At 41.1% G+C, this 16,088-nt stretch overlaps 3 protein-coding genes across 4 annotated transcripts; 2 read left to right on the top strand and 1 right to left on the bottom strand.

Annotated features, from left to right (window-relative positions):
- Window positions 1-130: 130 nt before the first annotated feature.
- LOC310951002 (zinc-binding protein A33) lies at window positions 131-3,858 on the bottom strand. Of its 2 annotated transcripts, XM_083919062.1 has the most exons (7): window positions 3,737-3,858; window positions 2,866-2,939; window positions 2,544-2,639; window positions 2,094-2,327; window positions 1,403-1,425; window positions 1,079-1,194; window positions 131-998 (listed from the first exon to the last, which is right to left on the bottom strand). In XM_083919062.1, the coding sequence occupies exons 2-7, from the start codon at window positions 2,929-2,931 to the stop codon at window positions 445-447; spliced, it is 1,089 nt and encodes a 362-aa protein (XP_083775188.1). In that variant the 5' UTR covers window positions 2,932-2,939; window positions 3,737-3,858; the 3' UTR covers window positions 131-444. The 2 variants fall into 2 exon arrangements, with proteins under 2 accessions (XP_083775188.1, XP_083775187.1); XM_083919061.1 differs by lacking the exon at window positions 3,737-3,858 and having other exon boundaries at window positions 2,866-2,989.
- A 1,966-nt stretch (window positions 3,859-5,824) lies between these two features.
- On the top strand, window positions 5,825-10,408 carry ino80e (INO80 complex subunit E). The gene is made up of 8 exons (XM_083918982.1): window positions 5,825-5,868; window positions 6,091-6,173; window positions 6,283-6,353; window positions 7,408-7,460; window positions 7,571-7,652; window positions 8,591-8,708; window positions 9,023-9,121; window positions 9,558-10,408. Exons 1-8 carry the CDS (start codon window positions 5,841-5,843, stop codon window positions 9,762-9,764), a joined length of 741 nt encoding a protein of 246 aa, XP_083775108.1. The 5' UTR covers window positions 5,825-5,840; the 3' UTR covers window positions 9,765-10,408.
- Window positions 10,409-11,529: 1,121 nt separating this feature from the next.
- Window positions 11,530-15,850, top strand: LOC310950786 (uncharacterized protein). The gene is made up of 3 exons (XM_083918779.1): window positions 11,530-12,130; window positions 13,250-14,185; window positions 14,945-15,850. Exons 1-3 carry the CDS (start codon window positions 11,828-11,830, stop codon window positions 15,458-15,460), a joined length of 1,755 nt encoding a protein of 584 aa, XP_083774905.1. The 5' UTR covers window positions 11,530-11,827; the 3' UTR covers window positions 15,461-15,850.
- The last annotated feature ends 238 nt before the right edge of the window (window positions 15,851-16,088 follow it).

Here is a 16,088-nt window from a genome sequence, read left to right as displayed (position 1 = left end):
CTAAGCTCGTTTACATCCCTTCCATATTAAATGAAGCATCATATTTCACGACATCTATTTCACTTAAACTCATAAGTAATCCCAGTAAAAGAAGAACATGTGCATTAAAAACTGAAAAAAGTGGTTTCAGTAACAAGCATGTTTTATGTATATATACTTTAGTATCATTAAATATGGAGTTTCTCTATTTGCAACTCATTTTCCGCAAATTGGGAGTACATTATATTTGGGCTGCAAAAACATTCAAAAATTTGTGAAAAATGTCCCAAAATCGAAGGTCATGTCTTCAAATGGTTTGTTTTGTCCAATATAACAGAAATATTTTCAGGTAAGGAAAAATAAAGCAAATGTGTCTGAAAAAAATGTTCCTACTAACCATTAATTGATTGCCAATTATAATAACTTTACTAAGATTAAATGAACAACATGTGTTGGTGCTCCTCATCATAGTGAAGGGTTAAAGATCTTAATTGGGGCCGTGTTCTTGCCATCATCTGCGTCACATGGATTATAGAAGGGGTACAGAGGAACATCGACGGCTCCCATAGTAAAGGTGTAGATTGGCCCCATGGTAACAGCATTATAGAAAGACACCTCCTCCTTTTCACAGTCTAAGAACACACCGATGCGGAAAAGATGGGCAGATACGGTGACCTTGGTGGGCTTTGGGTCGGTGCAGGCTACGACAGATCCACTCTTCAGGGACAGGGTCCAGAGACCACTAGAAGTGCCGGTAGCATCCATCTCCCCTCTTGGGACATCTTTTCGTGCCACGCCCAACTTCCACGCTGTTTTTCGTCCCACCTCTACCTCCCAGTAATGTCGCCCTGTGGTGAAGCTCTGATGCCCCAACACACAGTAATAGTAGTGAAACCGTTGTGGGTTGGCCTGGCAATCCTTCGTGTCCTTATCCTCCTCAAACCAGACTGAGGTGCAAGACTGGGACAGGGACAGATTAGGGTGGGCTGTGTCAGGGTCAAAGGTCATTGAGGTGATATCTGTAGGCAAATAGAGATTAAATAAGGTGAGTTTTGTTGTTCTGCATGTGATACGTATATGAAATGGAGTGTGAACATACTCGGGTAAAGGCAGCTTTTCATGTGTTTCCATATCCTGTACTGTATCGGCCCCACAAACTGTCCAGAGCGCACCTCAGTGTCCACCTCTGCTGGAGGAACAAACCTGACTTGAGACCTGCTTGGACAAAATGAGGAGAGGGGAGGACTGAATGAAGAATGGTACAATATCGACCTAAATCTCACCACAGTGCGATTTATGGAGATGGATTGATGTGCAGAGATTAGTGGAAATTTTAAGCATGCATACACACAAGATCAATGAGATGTGGGGGGGGGGGGGGGGGGCAGTGGAGATAAAAAACGGTTAGGTTGAGAAAACCTGCCTTTTTAAGAGATCTTGAATATCCTGCAATGAGAGAAACAGTTTAGGAAAGTTGGTTGAAACAATAGTGTTCAGCACAGTAAGACGAAAACTTTTCATTTGCCACAAACAATCTTTGTTTGGACTCCGAATGCAAACTGTGGCATCAGCCTGGCTGCCTCACGCTGCCCTTTCCTATTTGCTGACTGATGCGTTGAGTTCCTTTTGTCCTTTCGCTTTATTAATGAGAAATAGATTTTGGCTTTCAAAACCAGGAATGTCAACTGTTTAGCCAATCAATGTCTATAATTGATCAAACAAGTGCCAATGAAGGGGTGCAGAGCTGCTTACTGTCTCTGGGGTCGAGTTCCTTTGATGTAAAACCTGCACAGTCACATTGTTTCCCAGCGGTTCTAAGCTTAAATGAGTCAAAACAGGAGGAGCAATTATAGACGGTTATTTTGACAAGTCACAAGTATGGTAAGTAAAGTTTTGTCCCAGGCCAAGGTCAAAGCTTGCAGTGGCCCTGTATAAACCCTGGATGTGTGGCTCTGCTGTTGTGCAAAGAACTTTCCAGAATATTTTATGGAGGGAGTCCAAACTTCACCTCCCCCTCTTTCCACACTCACACATGAGCTCTATAGTGTAATCAATCCAATAATAAAAATCACTGTGTGTTCATTGCTTCGCTTGCTGTGAAAATGGTTCCTCACTTTGAGCAGTTTAGGACTGTCCTCCTCGGCCAGTTTGCTGTTGAGCACCGTGATCGCTGTCCCCAGGTCTCTCCCTTGTGCTGCTATTTTCTTTTCTCTTTCCTTCAGCTGCTTCACTTGTTTCTGTTTCTCCCTCTTCAATCGCTCCAAATCCTTACACTCCTCCTCGTCCAGGAAACGATGGAGGTTCTGGAACTCAGCTCTGATTTCTCGTTCCAGGTCATCGAAACTGCTCTGAAAGTCGGGATGAGAAAAGATGGACAATTATCAATTCAGTCTTGGTGTGACTTAATAGTTTAGTGGGTGGATATTACGATATGGATAATCAGTTTCAAAACAAGCTTATGAACGGGCCTATCTACTCGTTTTGTTCATGTTATGTTGTGTCTATGAAAAGTGTGAATTTTAAACTAAAACAATAGAAAAGGATTAATAATGCAACAACAGTACCTCTACTCCCACTGACTCTATGTACGTCTCGCACTCTGCTTCTCTGCACTCATCTACCTCGTGCTTGATTCTTTTAATAGCCTGGATAAGCCTTTCCTGTAACACACACACACACACACACACACACACACACACACACACACACACAGTAGACAGAGAATTGGAGAAAAAATGAAACAGAAATGTTAATGATTTAATATCCTTCAAACTGAGTTTCTTTATCTATGAAATAAATATAATCACATTATGAGAGCCACTGTATCTTACATCAGCGGTTCTAAATACAGCAGCAGGTGAAAACCATAAAACATGGTTCGCTTACCTTGTGATCACAGAGAAGGCTTTTGTTGCAGTTGTTGTTGGTGTCTTTGGGGTAGTTTTGGTACATTCCAGTATCTGCACATTGGACAGAACAGAAATCGAGAAGTCTCTTGGGCAAACTGCAATAATAGTGATGGACAGAGTCAGAGGGAGGGACAAATTGGAGGACACAACAAATAAAGAGAGGGAGAGGGGGAAGAGGGGGAGGGTTGGCACACATGCCAGCACAAAAAGAGCAACAGTCAGAGTCTGGTTGTATTAATCGAGCAACAGGGGCATACATCCAGTCAGAAAATGAACAGGAGAAATCATACTGACAAGCACGGATCAGTGTCCACAGCCTGACTTGAGAATATATGGATCCATTAAGATCAGAGGAGAGAAAGGAGGGGTGGAGGGGAAGCAGATGACTTTAGCTGCCAGGAGGGCTTGCTGGCTGGCAGCAGCGATTTATGGCAGCAGACACAGAAGAGTCTATTTCTGTCTGCCAGCGTCTTTGGAATTAAAGAAGAATCCGTCAGTGTCCAGAGGCAGCATTGTGTTTCATAACGACTGTTGTTTTGTCTGGCAGGGAGACAATGCATGTTTAATTTTGCAAGGTGGCTCTCATTGTTTGTGGTTGAGAGGATCCAGTGCGGCAACTACATGAGCTATTACAGTGCTTACTTTGGTAGTTACATTAAAGGATGCTGTTAATCTTTCTGTGCCCTGCTGGGTTTCATATTGTGTGAGCGGGGGCCACTGTCTCTAAACTTACAGTCAGCATTTCTGCTCTCTCCTCAGGAGTATATCTGCACCCAACTGCCCAGTCACCAGCCTCTTCTCATTTAATAAAAAATAAAAATAAATCTGCCTCGGATCTGTCCACTTACCTCAACTTTTTATATCTTTACTTCATTCTCTGTCTCTGCTTGTCTCCCCCCATCACTCTCTCCTGGACACACAGGGGAGTCTATGGGTATGTGCACTGAGGCAGTATTACTCATCTCTGCAAATGTTCCTCATCTATAATTCATGGCGCTGGGTCCTGGCAAAGTGACTGTGCTGAGCTGTGGTTGAGCTGCAAACTCAGGGCACTACAGTATGCGGCAGGTGGAGGAGACACTGACAGGATGATGCAATACAAATACAAAAGCCCACTGCAGGAAGTCATGGCAGCATGCACAGCAGTTCAGTTCAAAGCAGCTGTAAATCAGTGCTGGATATTAAATTTTACTACACTGCCTTGTTTATTTTTGTATGTCTGTAATTCAAAAACAAATTAGAAGATTCTTGGAAAATATGTGGATAATGTAAAGGAAAATTAACAAATATTATCATCATATCATTTTAGATTATACGAAGGGAGGATACAGGAAAACAGTTAAACCTTTCAGCACAATACAATCTAAAGCACCTTATGTTTTTTCTCATAATCTGCCCACTGCACCTTAGATTATTATATGATTACATTTGCACTACAGTTAGTCCACTTATTTGTAAATTTTCTTTTTTAGGTACCTTTTATATTACTGCTTTGTGTAATCCTGTTGTTACACTGAAATTTCTCAGCTTTGGATCAATAAAGTATTTCTATTCTATTATATCCTATACCAAATTAACAGAAAAGAAAAAATGTGAAATGGTGGTTTTGTTGTTATTAAATTATTCTATCTGTATTCATATATTTATATTTAAGAAATATAATAGGTCCTTATTGATTATGGTAGCCTATGGTTCAATCTTAAAAACCCTGTTGGAAAAGCTAAATAAATACAATATAAGCACAAGTTCTGTGTAGCAGTAAAGTCAACTCCAATCCCAGCCCTGCAAGTCCAGGAGGGAGAGATGCCACTAGATATTAGAAGGAAGTGGTTAATGACCAGCTACTGGGCTAACCCAACAGGACATAAGAGACAACACCTCTATAAACTAGTATTGGAGGAGTGCTGGGAACCAGGCAGAGGACAGAGAGCAAGCTTTGGCTGGGTAGGGAAAGATATGCAGAGTACTTTGAGGTTATTAATATCAAGCTGAGTTAGACAGTAGTTATTCCTGAGCCATGGACACCAATAAACACCACTGACAGGCATTCATTTCCTGGAGCTCAAAAGGTCAGAGGGAAGGAGAGGCAATGTGTGAACAGTTTCAGTTTCATTAAAGTACAAAGAGTAGATATAGTCAGCTAAAGCTTCAGCCTACACCTTTCATTCAATTACTGACTTATGTGGATTTGTTTTTAGAAGATTGTTAATAAGTACTGAAATAAATTACTAGGCCTACTACTGGCTATATTACTAGGCTAGTATAAAAAATTATACTGTGTATTTTATGGAGATTCTATAGTTAAATATCTTATTCACAGAATAGGCAAAAATGTATCCCCTTAGGTTAACTGACCCCATACGTTTTTGTTTTTGTTATTCTTCATTCCCTTTTTTTAAATGTTTTACTGTCTTTGTACATTTTATTATATTTTATTTAATTGTATCATTATTTCTATATTTAGAAATATTTTTTGGTATTGTGTATATAACTCTGAAACATGTCAGAAAAGTAATGTTTGTATTGAATCTTTTCAATAATAATAAAACTATATTTTTTAAAACAAATTAGGTAAATACTTCGGTGTGTTCATGATTGTGTTCAAATTTGTGTAAACTTTATCTTATTCTATCGTTTTGTATTAATTTCCTGTACTTTTCTTTCTTTTTCTTTCTTTCTTTCTTTTTCTTTTTTTCTTTTTTCTTTCTTTCTTTCTTTCTTTCTTTTTCTTTCTTTCTTTCTTTCTTTCTTTCTTTCTTTCTTTTTTTATTTGTTTGTGAATCCTGTTGTTTTTGTGACAACATTTTGAGAATTTTAATGTATTTGACAAGTGAATGTACATTTGAAAAACCGTTCATAATAAGAAGAAAGAAATAATAAAATAAAAAAGAATCAAATTAAGCCCCGCCCATCACGTCGCATTAAAACGACGTCACGAACGTAAACAAGAGCATGTCGCACAGACAGACTCAAGCGAGAGGTACCCGTGTTATTTTTTAATTCTAAAAATATCCTTTGACTTAACCGAAGCCATGTTTGCACTTTAGAAATAAATCCTGGCATAAGTATTATTTTCAGAGCAGCTTTAGCGAGCTAGCTATGTAAGCTAACGTTAGCATACAGTACCTTGTTGTGACGTTTCACAGAAAGTCCGTGTCAGGAAAAGTAACATTTTCATTGTTTCATCATTGGTGTGTTTCAGAAATGAACGGTCAAGCGGACGTCGAAGTTGACTACAAGCGGAAATACAAAAATCTCAAACGAAAGTTAAAATTTCTTGTTTATGTGAGTCCAAAAACTGTGAATGAGGACCGTATTTAACTAATTATAACACATATATGCGTCATTGTCTGCACTGAGTTGGTGTTTGTTTGTTTGTTTGTGTTGTAAACAGGAACAGGAATGCTTTCAGGAGGAGCTGAGGAGAGCACAGAGGAAACTCCTCAAGGTTTCCAGGGACAAAAGGTGAGAAGATTCTGGCTTCATGTAAATGTTTGGATTTCATCTCATTCTCATCTTCATCCGCTTATCCGGGGTCAGGTCGCGGGGGCAGCAGCTTTAGCAGGGGACCCCAAACTTCCCTTTCCCGGGCCACATTAACCAGCTCTAACTGGGGGATCCCGAGGAGTTCCCAGGCCAGAGTGGAGATATAATCTCTCCACCTGGTCCTGGGTCTTCCCCGAGGCCTCCTCCCAGCTGGACGTGCCTGGAACTCCTCCCTAGGGAGGCGCCCAGGGGGCATCCTTACTAGATGCCCGAACCACCTCAACTGGCTCCTTTCAACGCAAAGGAGCAGCGGCTCTACTCCGAGTTCCTCACGGATGGCTGAACTTCTCACCCTATCTCTAAGGGAGACTCCAGCCACCCTCCTGAGGAAACCCATTTCGGCCGCTTGTACCCGCGACCTCGTTCTTTCGGTCATGACCCAGCTTTCATGACCATAGGTGAGGGTAGGAACGAAGATTGACCGGTAGATCGAGAGCTTTGCCTTCCGGCTCAGCACTTCCGGTGCGGTAGAGCGACTGCAACACCGCCCCCGCTGCTCCGATTCTCCGCCCAAACTCACGCTCCATCGTCCCCTCACTCGTGAACATGATCCCGAGCTACTTAAACTCCTTCACTGTAGTCCATAACAATGTTAGTGATAGACCGATACATGGCCGGCCGATATTTTGGTTTTTTAGGTGTATCGTATCGGCCGATGCGGGCTGCTGCGTTCGCCCATAGTTTTCCCTCTGCATTATTTACAGACAGGCGTCCTCAGGCAGCTCTATGTTGCTGGCGACACCTTTTAAGTTCAATAAATGTTCCTTTTTTGTATTAATTTTTAAATTGAGACTCGTAATATTAGTTATCATCATTGTGTCATTTTTAGGATTTTAAATTGAGGTTGCAAAAGTAGTATCGGCTCCAAATACGGGCTCAAGGAAATCAGCAGTCCATATCGGTCATCGGCTAAGGCTGATGAAAATAAAATATCGGCATCGGCCCTAAACAATGTCATTCACTTGTTTTCTAGCTTCCTTCTGGACAGACTGCTGCAGTATGAGAGGGTAGATGAAGACTCCTCAGGTAGTTATTACACCTCATCCCAAAGGCAAAGTACTAGGTGTTTATTACTGCGGCATGCTTTCATTTCTATTACAAGAGTAAGAGTCAGGTTCTCTTGTCTTCTGTTCCAGATTCAGATGCAACAGTTTCTTCAGAAAATAGTGAAGGAGAAGGTCCTAGAGAGAGGGAAAGAGAACGAGATGGAGCAAAGAAGTAAGTTGGGCATTTTAATATAAATTAAAGGAGTTAAATCCACTGGCCTGGGGTAAATTTTGTGCTGACCTGCTCAAAACCTTGAGCAGCTGTTCTACCTGTGGGAGGCTAGCACTATGTTGAACTTTCATAGGCTGCTTGTTCAATGAATATGTTACCCAAATATCTACATGCAACATGCATAGTAATAAATGATACTCTTGTATTTTTGGTCATTGTGACCATTGTAAAAGAAAAACAATGGTACAATGCACAGAAGAGTATACAATTGAAATCTTAAAATATGGTTGAAAGGCCTCTAACAGTGATACATTTGTATTAAATTAGTGCATGAAAGGATGGTAAAGTCCTACGGTCTCTTTTCTTCCTCTTTTTAGCCTACCATAAGTGCTGAATTAGTGTGAACACTGAAAGGCCAAGACAAAGAGAAAAGTATGCATTTGATTTTTGAAGGAGACATATTATGCTCATTTTCAAGTTCATGCTAGAACATGTTTACATGCTTTAATGTCCAAAAAACACATTATTTTCCTCATACTACCCTCTGTCTGAAACTCACCTGTTTAGTGCCTGTCTCTTTAAAGGTACTGTACCCGATATTCAGAACATTAATATTGCAGCAAAGTTATAGTGCAAAGTTATCCAGTCTTTAAGTCCTATGTAACCCTTTCAACTAACTATTTCTGGGTCAAAACACTCCGTCGAACAAAACAATCAATGGCCAAACCTGTGAACCTTTTTACGCTCACTTTCTCATAGATAGGAAAGTTGTAAATGACCATTCTGTCGTTTTTGTTTTTGTTTTTTATTCAGATCTGTTCTAACAACGGGGAATACTGCACTGAACCAAATGGTCCAATGTGGACAAAACATTTTGCGCTCTGAATGCTCTTGCTGCCCCACTAAGTTTCTCTTAATTTCTCATGTGCTCTTTTCAGACGCAGAAGTAGTCCTGGGACGTGTCTTCCTTCATCATCCTCCCCTCATCTCTCCCTGCTGTCTCGTTCTGGTGTAAATCCCCTACAGTCCTCAGGCTCTGGGCCCTACCTCAACGCCGTGAGTTTCCATCTCCCTTTTCTTATATCTTAGTATCATTGCTGCCTCTGTCATCTCCTCATCAGCAAACATAAACCCTGTTTTAATTTGGCATTGTCTATATAATTTGAATGTTTTGTCATTTTATTCACAAGTCTGTTTTCTCTCTTCCTTTGTTTTTTCTTTTGTTTGATGCTTATAATTGCTTCACTGTCCTCGCATTGTTCATTCTCTCTGTTTTTTGTGCTTTTTTGTGTGTCTGTCTTGTAAATATCCTATGCCTGTGTGCATGTGTGTTCATTTGGCAAATGGGGGCCTGCGTGTGTGTTGGGCAGATGCCCTTCCCACCAGAGTATTTGGCTCCTCCAGCTGAACGAATGAAGAAAGAGAGAAAAACAAAGACGCCTAAAACCAAGAGAGAGACTACGGGGAAGGTGAGAGAGGAGAGGGGAAAATATGATGTTCAGAGATTAAATTGCTTACTTCTCACATCCTCTGTATGAAAGTTACATTTATATTAGATGGCACAGTAGGCTATGAGTCTACTTTGTGTTCTATTTAGAGAATCCAAAAACTCTATTTAGTTTGCTTTGTTGCCCAATATTGGTGACAGGTGTAAACTGTACTTGATTTTACTCAATATAACCTGTAATAATGAGATTTTAGGACACTAATGTTACAAAATTCAGTCACCATTTTCAGTTTAAAAGTCTGCTGAAATTACCTACTGGCCTGTAAGTTCATGTGGCATGCTTTGTCCTGATTTACTTTATCATCTGTGATGCAGTCAACCATCCATACGCCTCAATCCTTCATCATATCTCCACCTCCTTGTCCTAACATTTGTGCTTTATTTTGAATTCCTCTCAGGTTGTTGCCCCAATATCAGCTAACTACCCATCAGCCCCCGCGGCCCCTCCAGCAACCAGCGGCCCCTTCAGCTGGGTTCCCAGACAGATGCTTAGTGGAGACGCAGCTGAGGAGGAGGGAGACAGCGAAGGAGACAGCGACAGAGGAGATGAAGACAGAGGGGAGGGAGACGAGGCTGAACTGGTCATTGACATCCCTAACGAGTGAGGCCGATTGTGTGTTTTAGATGTATTTATAAGCAAGGGATGGAAGGTTTGTACATCTGTGTGTTGTGAGAGCAAAAGACAAAATGTGACTGAATGTATTTTCTGTATTCAAAAGCCCATTACACATTTTCAAAAAAAAAAAGGAGGGCCAAGCGCCCCCCTGTGGACATTTGCTTAGTTGCAGTATCACTGTCAAAATATCTCCCAGATAAATGTGGGGTTTTAATATTATGTTAAGAATGAAATCTGTGACAGAATTACAGTTTGTAAGCTTCTTTAAAAATCCGCTGCCATGGGGAGGATCAGATTATTTACTTATTAAGCAGCCTGCTGATTGTTTTTTGTCTCGCAATCCACAAACTGTGACTACAACAAGGTGTGTCTGGGACAAAGAGTGTTTGTTTATTTGCTTTATGTTGTCTTAACACCATCTCAGACATAAATACTGCAGTCCATTAAAGCTGTTTTATTATGATATAGATGTTTCAAATGTTACTTCATTGCTTGTTGCAGGTATGTTTTTCATGTACCTATAGCATGTTGATGTTTTTTTAAAACAATAATGATCAAAGCTACTTCATGCCTATTTAAATTTATTTTTGCACATATCAATTTGTGTGTCAGAAAATAAAATGTTATAATTTCAGATAAGGTTTTGTTTAAAGTCAAATTGTGTGTCAGGTTTCATTTACATATTCTGCCAAAAAACATGCTGGAGAGGCAATTTAGCCAAAACAGTTTAAGGTTGTTTGCCTAAAACTATTTCTTTCTGCACCATTTTACAATAGATGTAGTGTTGTATAGTATGACTTGATGCTGCACCTACAACATCACACCGTAAAACTCTCATTCCATAGCCACGGTCAGTCACTAAGGTATGCTATAGTCTGTGGGAATACTTATTATATACCGAAATGTGAGCTGACCATATTCACTTCACTAGAGCTATATGTAAAGAAAGTTCATGTAAACTTTGCTTATCACACATGTTTTTCTTTGGTTACTTGACCTCTCTGCAAAGAAATCCTGATAACGTTCCTTATAGAAGCCCTGAGGTACATTTGGTTCTTGTTTGTCATAACTCTTAAGCAACTTGAATACTACCTTGCTGGACTCCACCTCTTCTGGATGTCAAAAAGAGAACTAGAAGTTTTTCTGTTGACTCTTACTCATGCACAGAATTGTCAGATTACGTACAAATTACAGTTTTTGCCACATAATGATTTTGTGAGGAACAAAGTCAGTGCCAACATCGTGTCTCAACAGGCATGTTTCTAGTATCAAGGAAAGTGAGTTGCAATCTGCGAGGCATGAAAGGGCTGTGTGTTTTGTCTGCACTCTGGGTAAGACAATGACCCGTGTCTTTGTCACTGTCAGGATTAAACTTTAATGACGCTTTCATGAGCAGACATAGTTAAATTTAGAGCTCAGTTGCTCACATTTTACCTGCAGTTTCAAGTGAACAGTCCAGCCTGAAATTAAGTAGTTCAAAGCAACTGTCTGACTACAGAATCAGCACTTTCAGGAATGTGCTGCACCAAGAATAATAGATGACAAGAGTGTGTCATTGAAGGGACTAAGCTTGTACAACGACCATTGTTTTGGAATGCAGACTTACAGGTAATTGACAGCTTTTGATGGGTGTGTGCTCGGCTTGTGTACTTAACAGCAGTGGGAGCGAAAGGTGTAACCATAGAGCGTTTCAGAGGGAGGGGTGAAGTGGAGGTACAACTAGAGGGAGAGTCAAAAGAGGGTGGAACTGACAGGGGGCGAGGTTGTCAGGGAAAGGGAAATCAAGGACTAAGCAGGATTGTGCCTGCAAAACAGATTCACTCAGGGTACAGAGGACTTTAAAAGAAGACAGACATGGTTGGAGACAAACTGAAGGAGAGACCAAGGACCAAGTGAGAAAAACAACAAGCTATCAGCAGCCAGCCTTGGCTACCTTATCTTTTCCATCTATATACGGAAACCACTGGATAATTTATAAGCCTCTCCCTCTTCCTCTGTGTGAGTGTGGGTGTGTGAGAGAGAGAGGGGGGATCTGCTGAGCACACCACCACCATGCTGTGTCCTGCCGCTGTCAGTGCAGCTGTCTGGCTGCTGGCAGTGCTGGGCCCAGGCCTGTCTCTTCCAGCTGAGGACAACTCAGAGCCAGGCTTTAGCCTCTGCAGCCACTGCTTCTACAGACAGACGCCTCCTCGGGGAGCCTCTGCAGGGCTGCTGCGCTCACTCTGCCACAGACTGCCCGGGGGAGAGGCGTTTGCCTCTCTGTCCAAACCGACCTGTGACACAGCCGTCTACTCGGCCTTCCATCTCAGCCACGATTGGACAGAGAAGGAGGAAGATGAGGGGGGAGAACTTGGGGTAAGGACATGCATGCTATTTAACGTAGTACTATCTGTTGTTGAATGATGGAATATGAAAAATGTAAGTCAAAAAAGTACAATAAGAAATCTGAGACTGGTGTTCCAGCATGCAAACAGTAAATCAGTGGTGGCTGGTAAATTAACTTAAGTACCTTACTCAAGTAGTAATCATATTTCAAGTACGTTACTTTATAACTTCTACTAAACAAGATTTGGGGAAATATTGTCTTTTTGCTCCACTGTGTTTATCTGACAAATATAGTTTCTAGTTACTTTTCAGATTAAGAGTTTAGCAAAAAATATGATAAACTAATTAATACAATTTTTGATAAAATAAAAATGAATTGTGAAGGATTAAACCATTGGCTCCCAAACTTTTTGGATTGACCTCTAACAAAAAGTTGTGCCTGTGATGTTTCTGAGTGTTTAGCAGTTCCACAAAAAAAAAACATTTAACAAAGATGAAAGATTATGAAAAAAAGTCAAACAATAAATACAAATTTTCTTCTCGTTTACGCAATTATTACTATTTAACACCCTTTTCGATCCTGTGACTCCTGTTACACTTTATACTTTAAGTATACGGTATGTTGTGGATAACACTTTTACTTTACGATTTTGAATGCAGGACCTTTAGTTGTAATAAATATAAATAAATCCTTTTGTGGTTTTTGCATTGGAACTATACTTCTTCCACCATTGCACTAATCCATGTAAACATCAGCTCTGGTAATGTACTGCAAGTTCCTGCATTTGAAAATTGAATATACAGAAAGTCACAACAGATCAGAGCATTAGTGGCCAAGTGGCCAATAAGCCACCAAACAGCTGGATCTTTGTTCAAGAAAACCTTTAGCTACTCCTCACACAAGTATCACAGAGTGATGTCAAACAGTGAGAGCCAAACACATCCTATTTTTCAAATGTTATATTGAATAACTTAATAGTGCATTTAATAAGAACTTCGGAACATTTATAAATGGTCACTTAAATAAAATGTAACCATTTATATTTGATACCAGCTGAAATATCTGTAAGCTAACAATGGGTTCTAACCAGTGTACACTTGCATAGATCATTTTGCACTCACACTTCATTTTGATTATTTGTCTGGCAGACAGAGGAAGAAGACAACTTTAAAGTAGCAGTACCAGCTCTTCTCAGAGGAGGCGGTGATCCAGCTCATCCTGTCTCACCCACAGACTCCCCCCTTCAACATTGGGACTCAACAGTCACAGCACTGGTCCATTCAAGCATCACTCCCCAGTGCAGCACTTTAGGGGGTGAGCTCTACATCCTGACTGGGGTAGGAGGTCTCAGGGCTGCTGAGGATGGAGACGATGAGTGTGAGACGAAGCCGCTGTGGTCTGCAGTGTGCTGCGCTGCCCCAGAGGGGAAGAGTGGCTTCAGCATGGGGTTAATCAGAGAGGCGGGGGAAGGGGAGAAGCAAGTGAGCGTGAAGGAGCTGGAGGAGATGCTAGGAGTGGCTGAGCTGTTCTCAGAGGGCTGTGGAGGAGCAGATGGGGACACTGTTGGAATCAGAGTGGATCGTCACAGTGAGGGGCTCCCTGGACACACAGAAAAGCTGTATGCAGATCTTACTGGTGAAAACACAGATTCAAACACTTCTGGCGAGGTCACCGAAGGAGGGGAGGCTGGTTCAGAAGCCACTCAAGGAGAGGAGGCTGGATCAGAAGCCACTCAAGGAGAGGAGGCTGGATCAGAAGCCACTCAAGGAGAGGAGGCTGGATCAGAAGCCACTCAAGGAGAGGAGGCTGGTTCAGAAGCCACTAAAGAGGAGGTTGTTTCACGTGTCAATGATGCTGATGCCGCGGCTTCAGAGGGTAGCGGTGAAGAGCAGCGGGATGTGAGGCGTTCAAGAGCTGTCAGATCTGAGTCTTCTGAGTCCTCAGCTGACTATGAAACTGAGGGTGAACAAGTGAAAGACACAAATTCCAGTAGCATTCTCGTTTACGTCCTCTCCACCACATTGTCCATCCTCAAAGCTCCGCTGCGGCCCGTGTTCTCCACAGTCACACAGTTACCCGGACAGGTGATGAAAGTTACTGAACCTTTTAGAAAGTTTGATTTTATTTAAATTAAAAGGGTACTCCAGCAATTTTGCAATACAGTCCATAAGGCTCACAAGGGAACGGTCGAAATCGCTGCTTCCTACGCTTCCCATAATGCAACTGAACCGAGCCTGCCAACACCACTGCAAGGTCATGCCTGATAAGATCATCAGGGTTATTTTGTCAGATGTTAGACAGCCGGTCCAGAGCAACTGAAGACATTATACAACTGTTTTCACAGTCTTAGTGAAAATTGGTGAAGTGAACTTCATGTGTAAAAATGGGGGATTGCCCCTTTAACTTAACCAATTAAAGGGCAAAATACTTGATAATTACAAGAATTTTAGCAAATACTAAATTCTGGATAATTAGGATAATGGTTTATTACTATATGAGTGACTATATGAATAACAAGGTTAACGAGTTTGCAAAAGGCAACAGCAATAGGACAAAGCCGAAAAAATATTACTATTCATTACTTGTGTCTTCATTTTAGTATTTTTAGATAACAAGAGACTAATCTTCCAAGAGTTCATGAAACATAACATAGATATGTTAGTATAGTGTTGTCAATTTACAAAGAAACTATTCAAGGTTGTTTAAATAAATCTTATTCAAGTGTACACCTCCCAAAGACTGGAATGAGGTGTGGCCAGCAGCAAGTGTTCACTCATGGTATGGCCTCAGGTCATTCTGTCATTTCACACACTAAAAAAATACATTTTTGTCTTTTGACTCAGGTGACGTACGTTCTTCAGGAAGACCTTGGGGTTCTGTCTGCTCTGCCTGGAGAAACATACGCCCTGGTCCACCTCTTGATCTCTGACCTCTGGTCTGGGATGGGCTCAGCTGGCGACAAACTACTGGATTTTGGGCAAAACTTCTGTTCCAGCGTCTACTACTGCTCCTCCTCCATGCTGGGAGCCTTGTTTAACAGCTGCCACACTGGCGTCACAGGCGTCGGGACCCTGGCTGGAGACACAGTTGGGATATTTGGTGGTGCGTTGGATAATGCTTGGTGGGTGACCAAGTTCTTTGGAGGTCGGCTGTGGGAGCAGAGCGAGGGTTACGTAGGAACAGTGATGTCAGAGATGGGGGGTCAGGCTCAATCTGTGGGTGGAGGGTTTGGGAGGCTGGTGTGGAGATGTGGAAATGGGGTGGGTAATGTGTTTAGGCTTGGAGGGGGTGTAATAATGGGGGTGGTGGATGTGGTTATTGGTGCGGTGAGAGGGGCTTTTGGGCAGGAGTCAGAGTGAAATGTGGAGGAAAAGTCCACCATTAGGAACAAACTTTATCAAATGTTTTCTCAAGGTTGGTTTGTAAATTTCTTGTGCCGATAGAGTGAGAAAAACGGGGCTATTTCAGGCTGATGTCATATGAAATGCATTAGTTGTTATAGAAGAATAGCCACATTTTGTTTTTTGTTCATTGTTTTTTTAAATTAAGATCTGTGAATGACATTTTTTTAGGTCTCACTTCACTGTGGCTGTCCAAATATCTGCTTCTGGGACAAATGACTCATCTGTGATTAAAAAAAAACACTGTGCACAAGGCTTTAGGATGTAATGATTCAAAACAATTATTGAATAATAGATGTTATGATAAATGTTTGCTTGTACATTTTAATAAAAGAGTATGTAGGCATATTCTTGTATTTTTGTCTTTGTGTAGTGAAAATGTTTCCTCCATCAAATTGTTCTGTCCTTCTCATGGTCATACACAAAAATATAATAACACATTTATATTTGTGAAAACAAAACCTTCCAATAATAATAAGTACAAATAAAAAAAAATCTCAAGTAAATTTAGATGTGCTTCACTTTCCATTTGATTCTACTTTCTATTTATCCTCCACTACATTTTTGGAAATGTACTAATACTCTA

The sequence above is a fragment of the Echiichthys vipera genome (assembly GCF_963691815.1).
Source record: "Echiichthys vipera genome assembly, chromosome: 8".
Lineage (NCBI taxonomy): Eukaryota > Metazoa > Chordata > Actinopteri > Perciformes > Trachinidae > Echiichthys > Echiichthys vipera.
This window is presented reverse-complemented; position numbering and strand designations above follow the sequence as displayed.

Excerpts from the sequence above, each read along its gene's own strand:
- ino80e (XM_083918982.1), top strand. The coding sequence starts at position 5,841 with ATGTCGCACAGACAGACTCAAGCGAGAG. Across the intron at positions 7,653-8,590 it reads GAACGAGATGGAGCAAAGAA|ACGCAGAAGTAGTCCTGGGA; the intron begins GTAAGTTGGGCA and ends TGCTCTTTTCAG. Across the intron at positions 9,122-9,557 it reads AGAGAGAGACTACGGGGAAG|GTTGTTGCCCCAATATCAGC; the intron begins GTGAGAGAGGAG and ends AATTCCTCTCAG.
- LOC310950786 (XM_083918779.1), top strand. The coding sequence starts at position 11,828 with ATGCTGTGTCCTGCCGCTGTCAGTGCAGCTGTCTGGCTGCTGGCAGTG. Across the intron at positions 12,131-13,249 it reads ATGAGGGGGGAGAACTTGGG|ACAGAGGAAGAAGACAACTT; the intron begins GTAAGGACATGC and ends TTTGTCTGGCAG. Across the intron at positions 14,186-14,944 it reads TCACACAGTTACCCGGACAG|GTGACGTACGTTCTTCAGGA; the intron begins GTGATGAAAGTT and ends CTTTTGACTCAG.
- LOC310951002 (XM_083919062.1), bottom strand. The coding sequence starts at position 2,931 with ATGTACCAAAACTACCCCAAAGACACCAACAACAACTGCAACAAAAGC. Across the intron at positions 2,328-2,543 it reads TAGAGTCAGTGGGAGTAGAG|AGCAGTTTCGATGACCTGGA; the intron begins GTACTGTTGTTG and ends CCCGACTTTCAG. Across the intron at positions 1,426-2,093 it reads ACAGTCCTAAACTGCTCAAA|GATATTCAAGATCTCTTAAA; the intron begins GTGAGGAACCAT and ends CTCTCATTGCAG.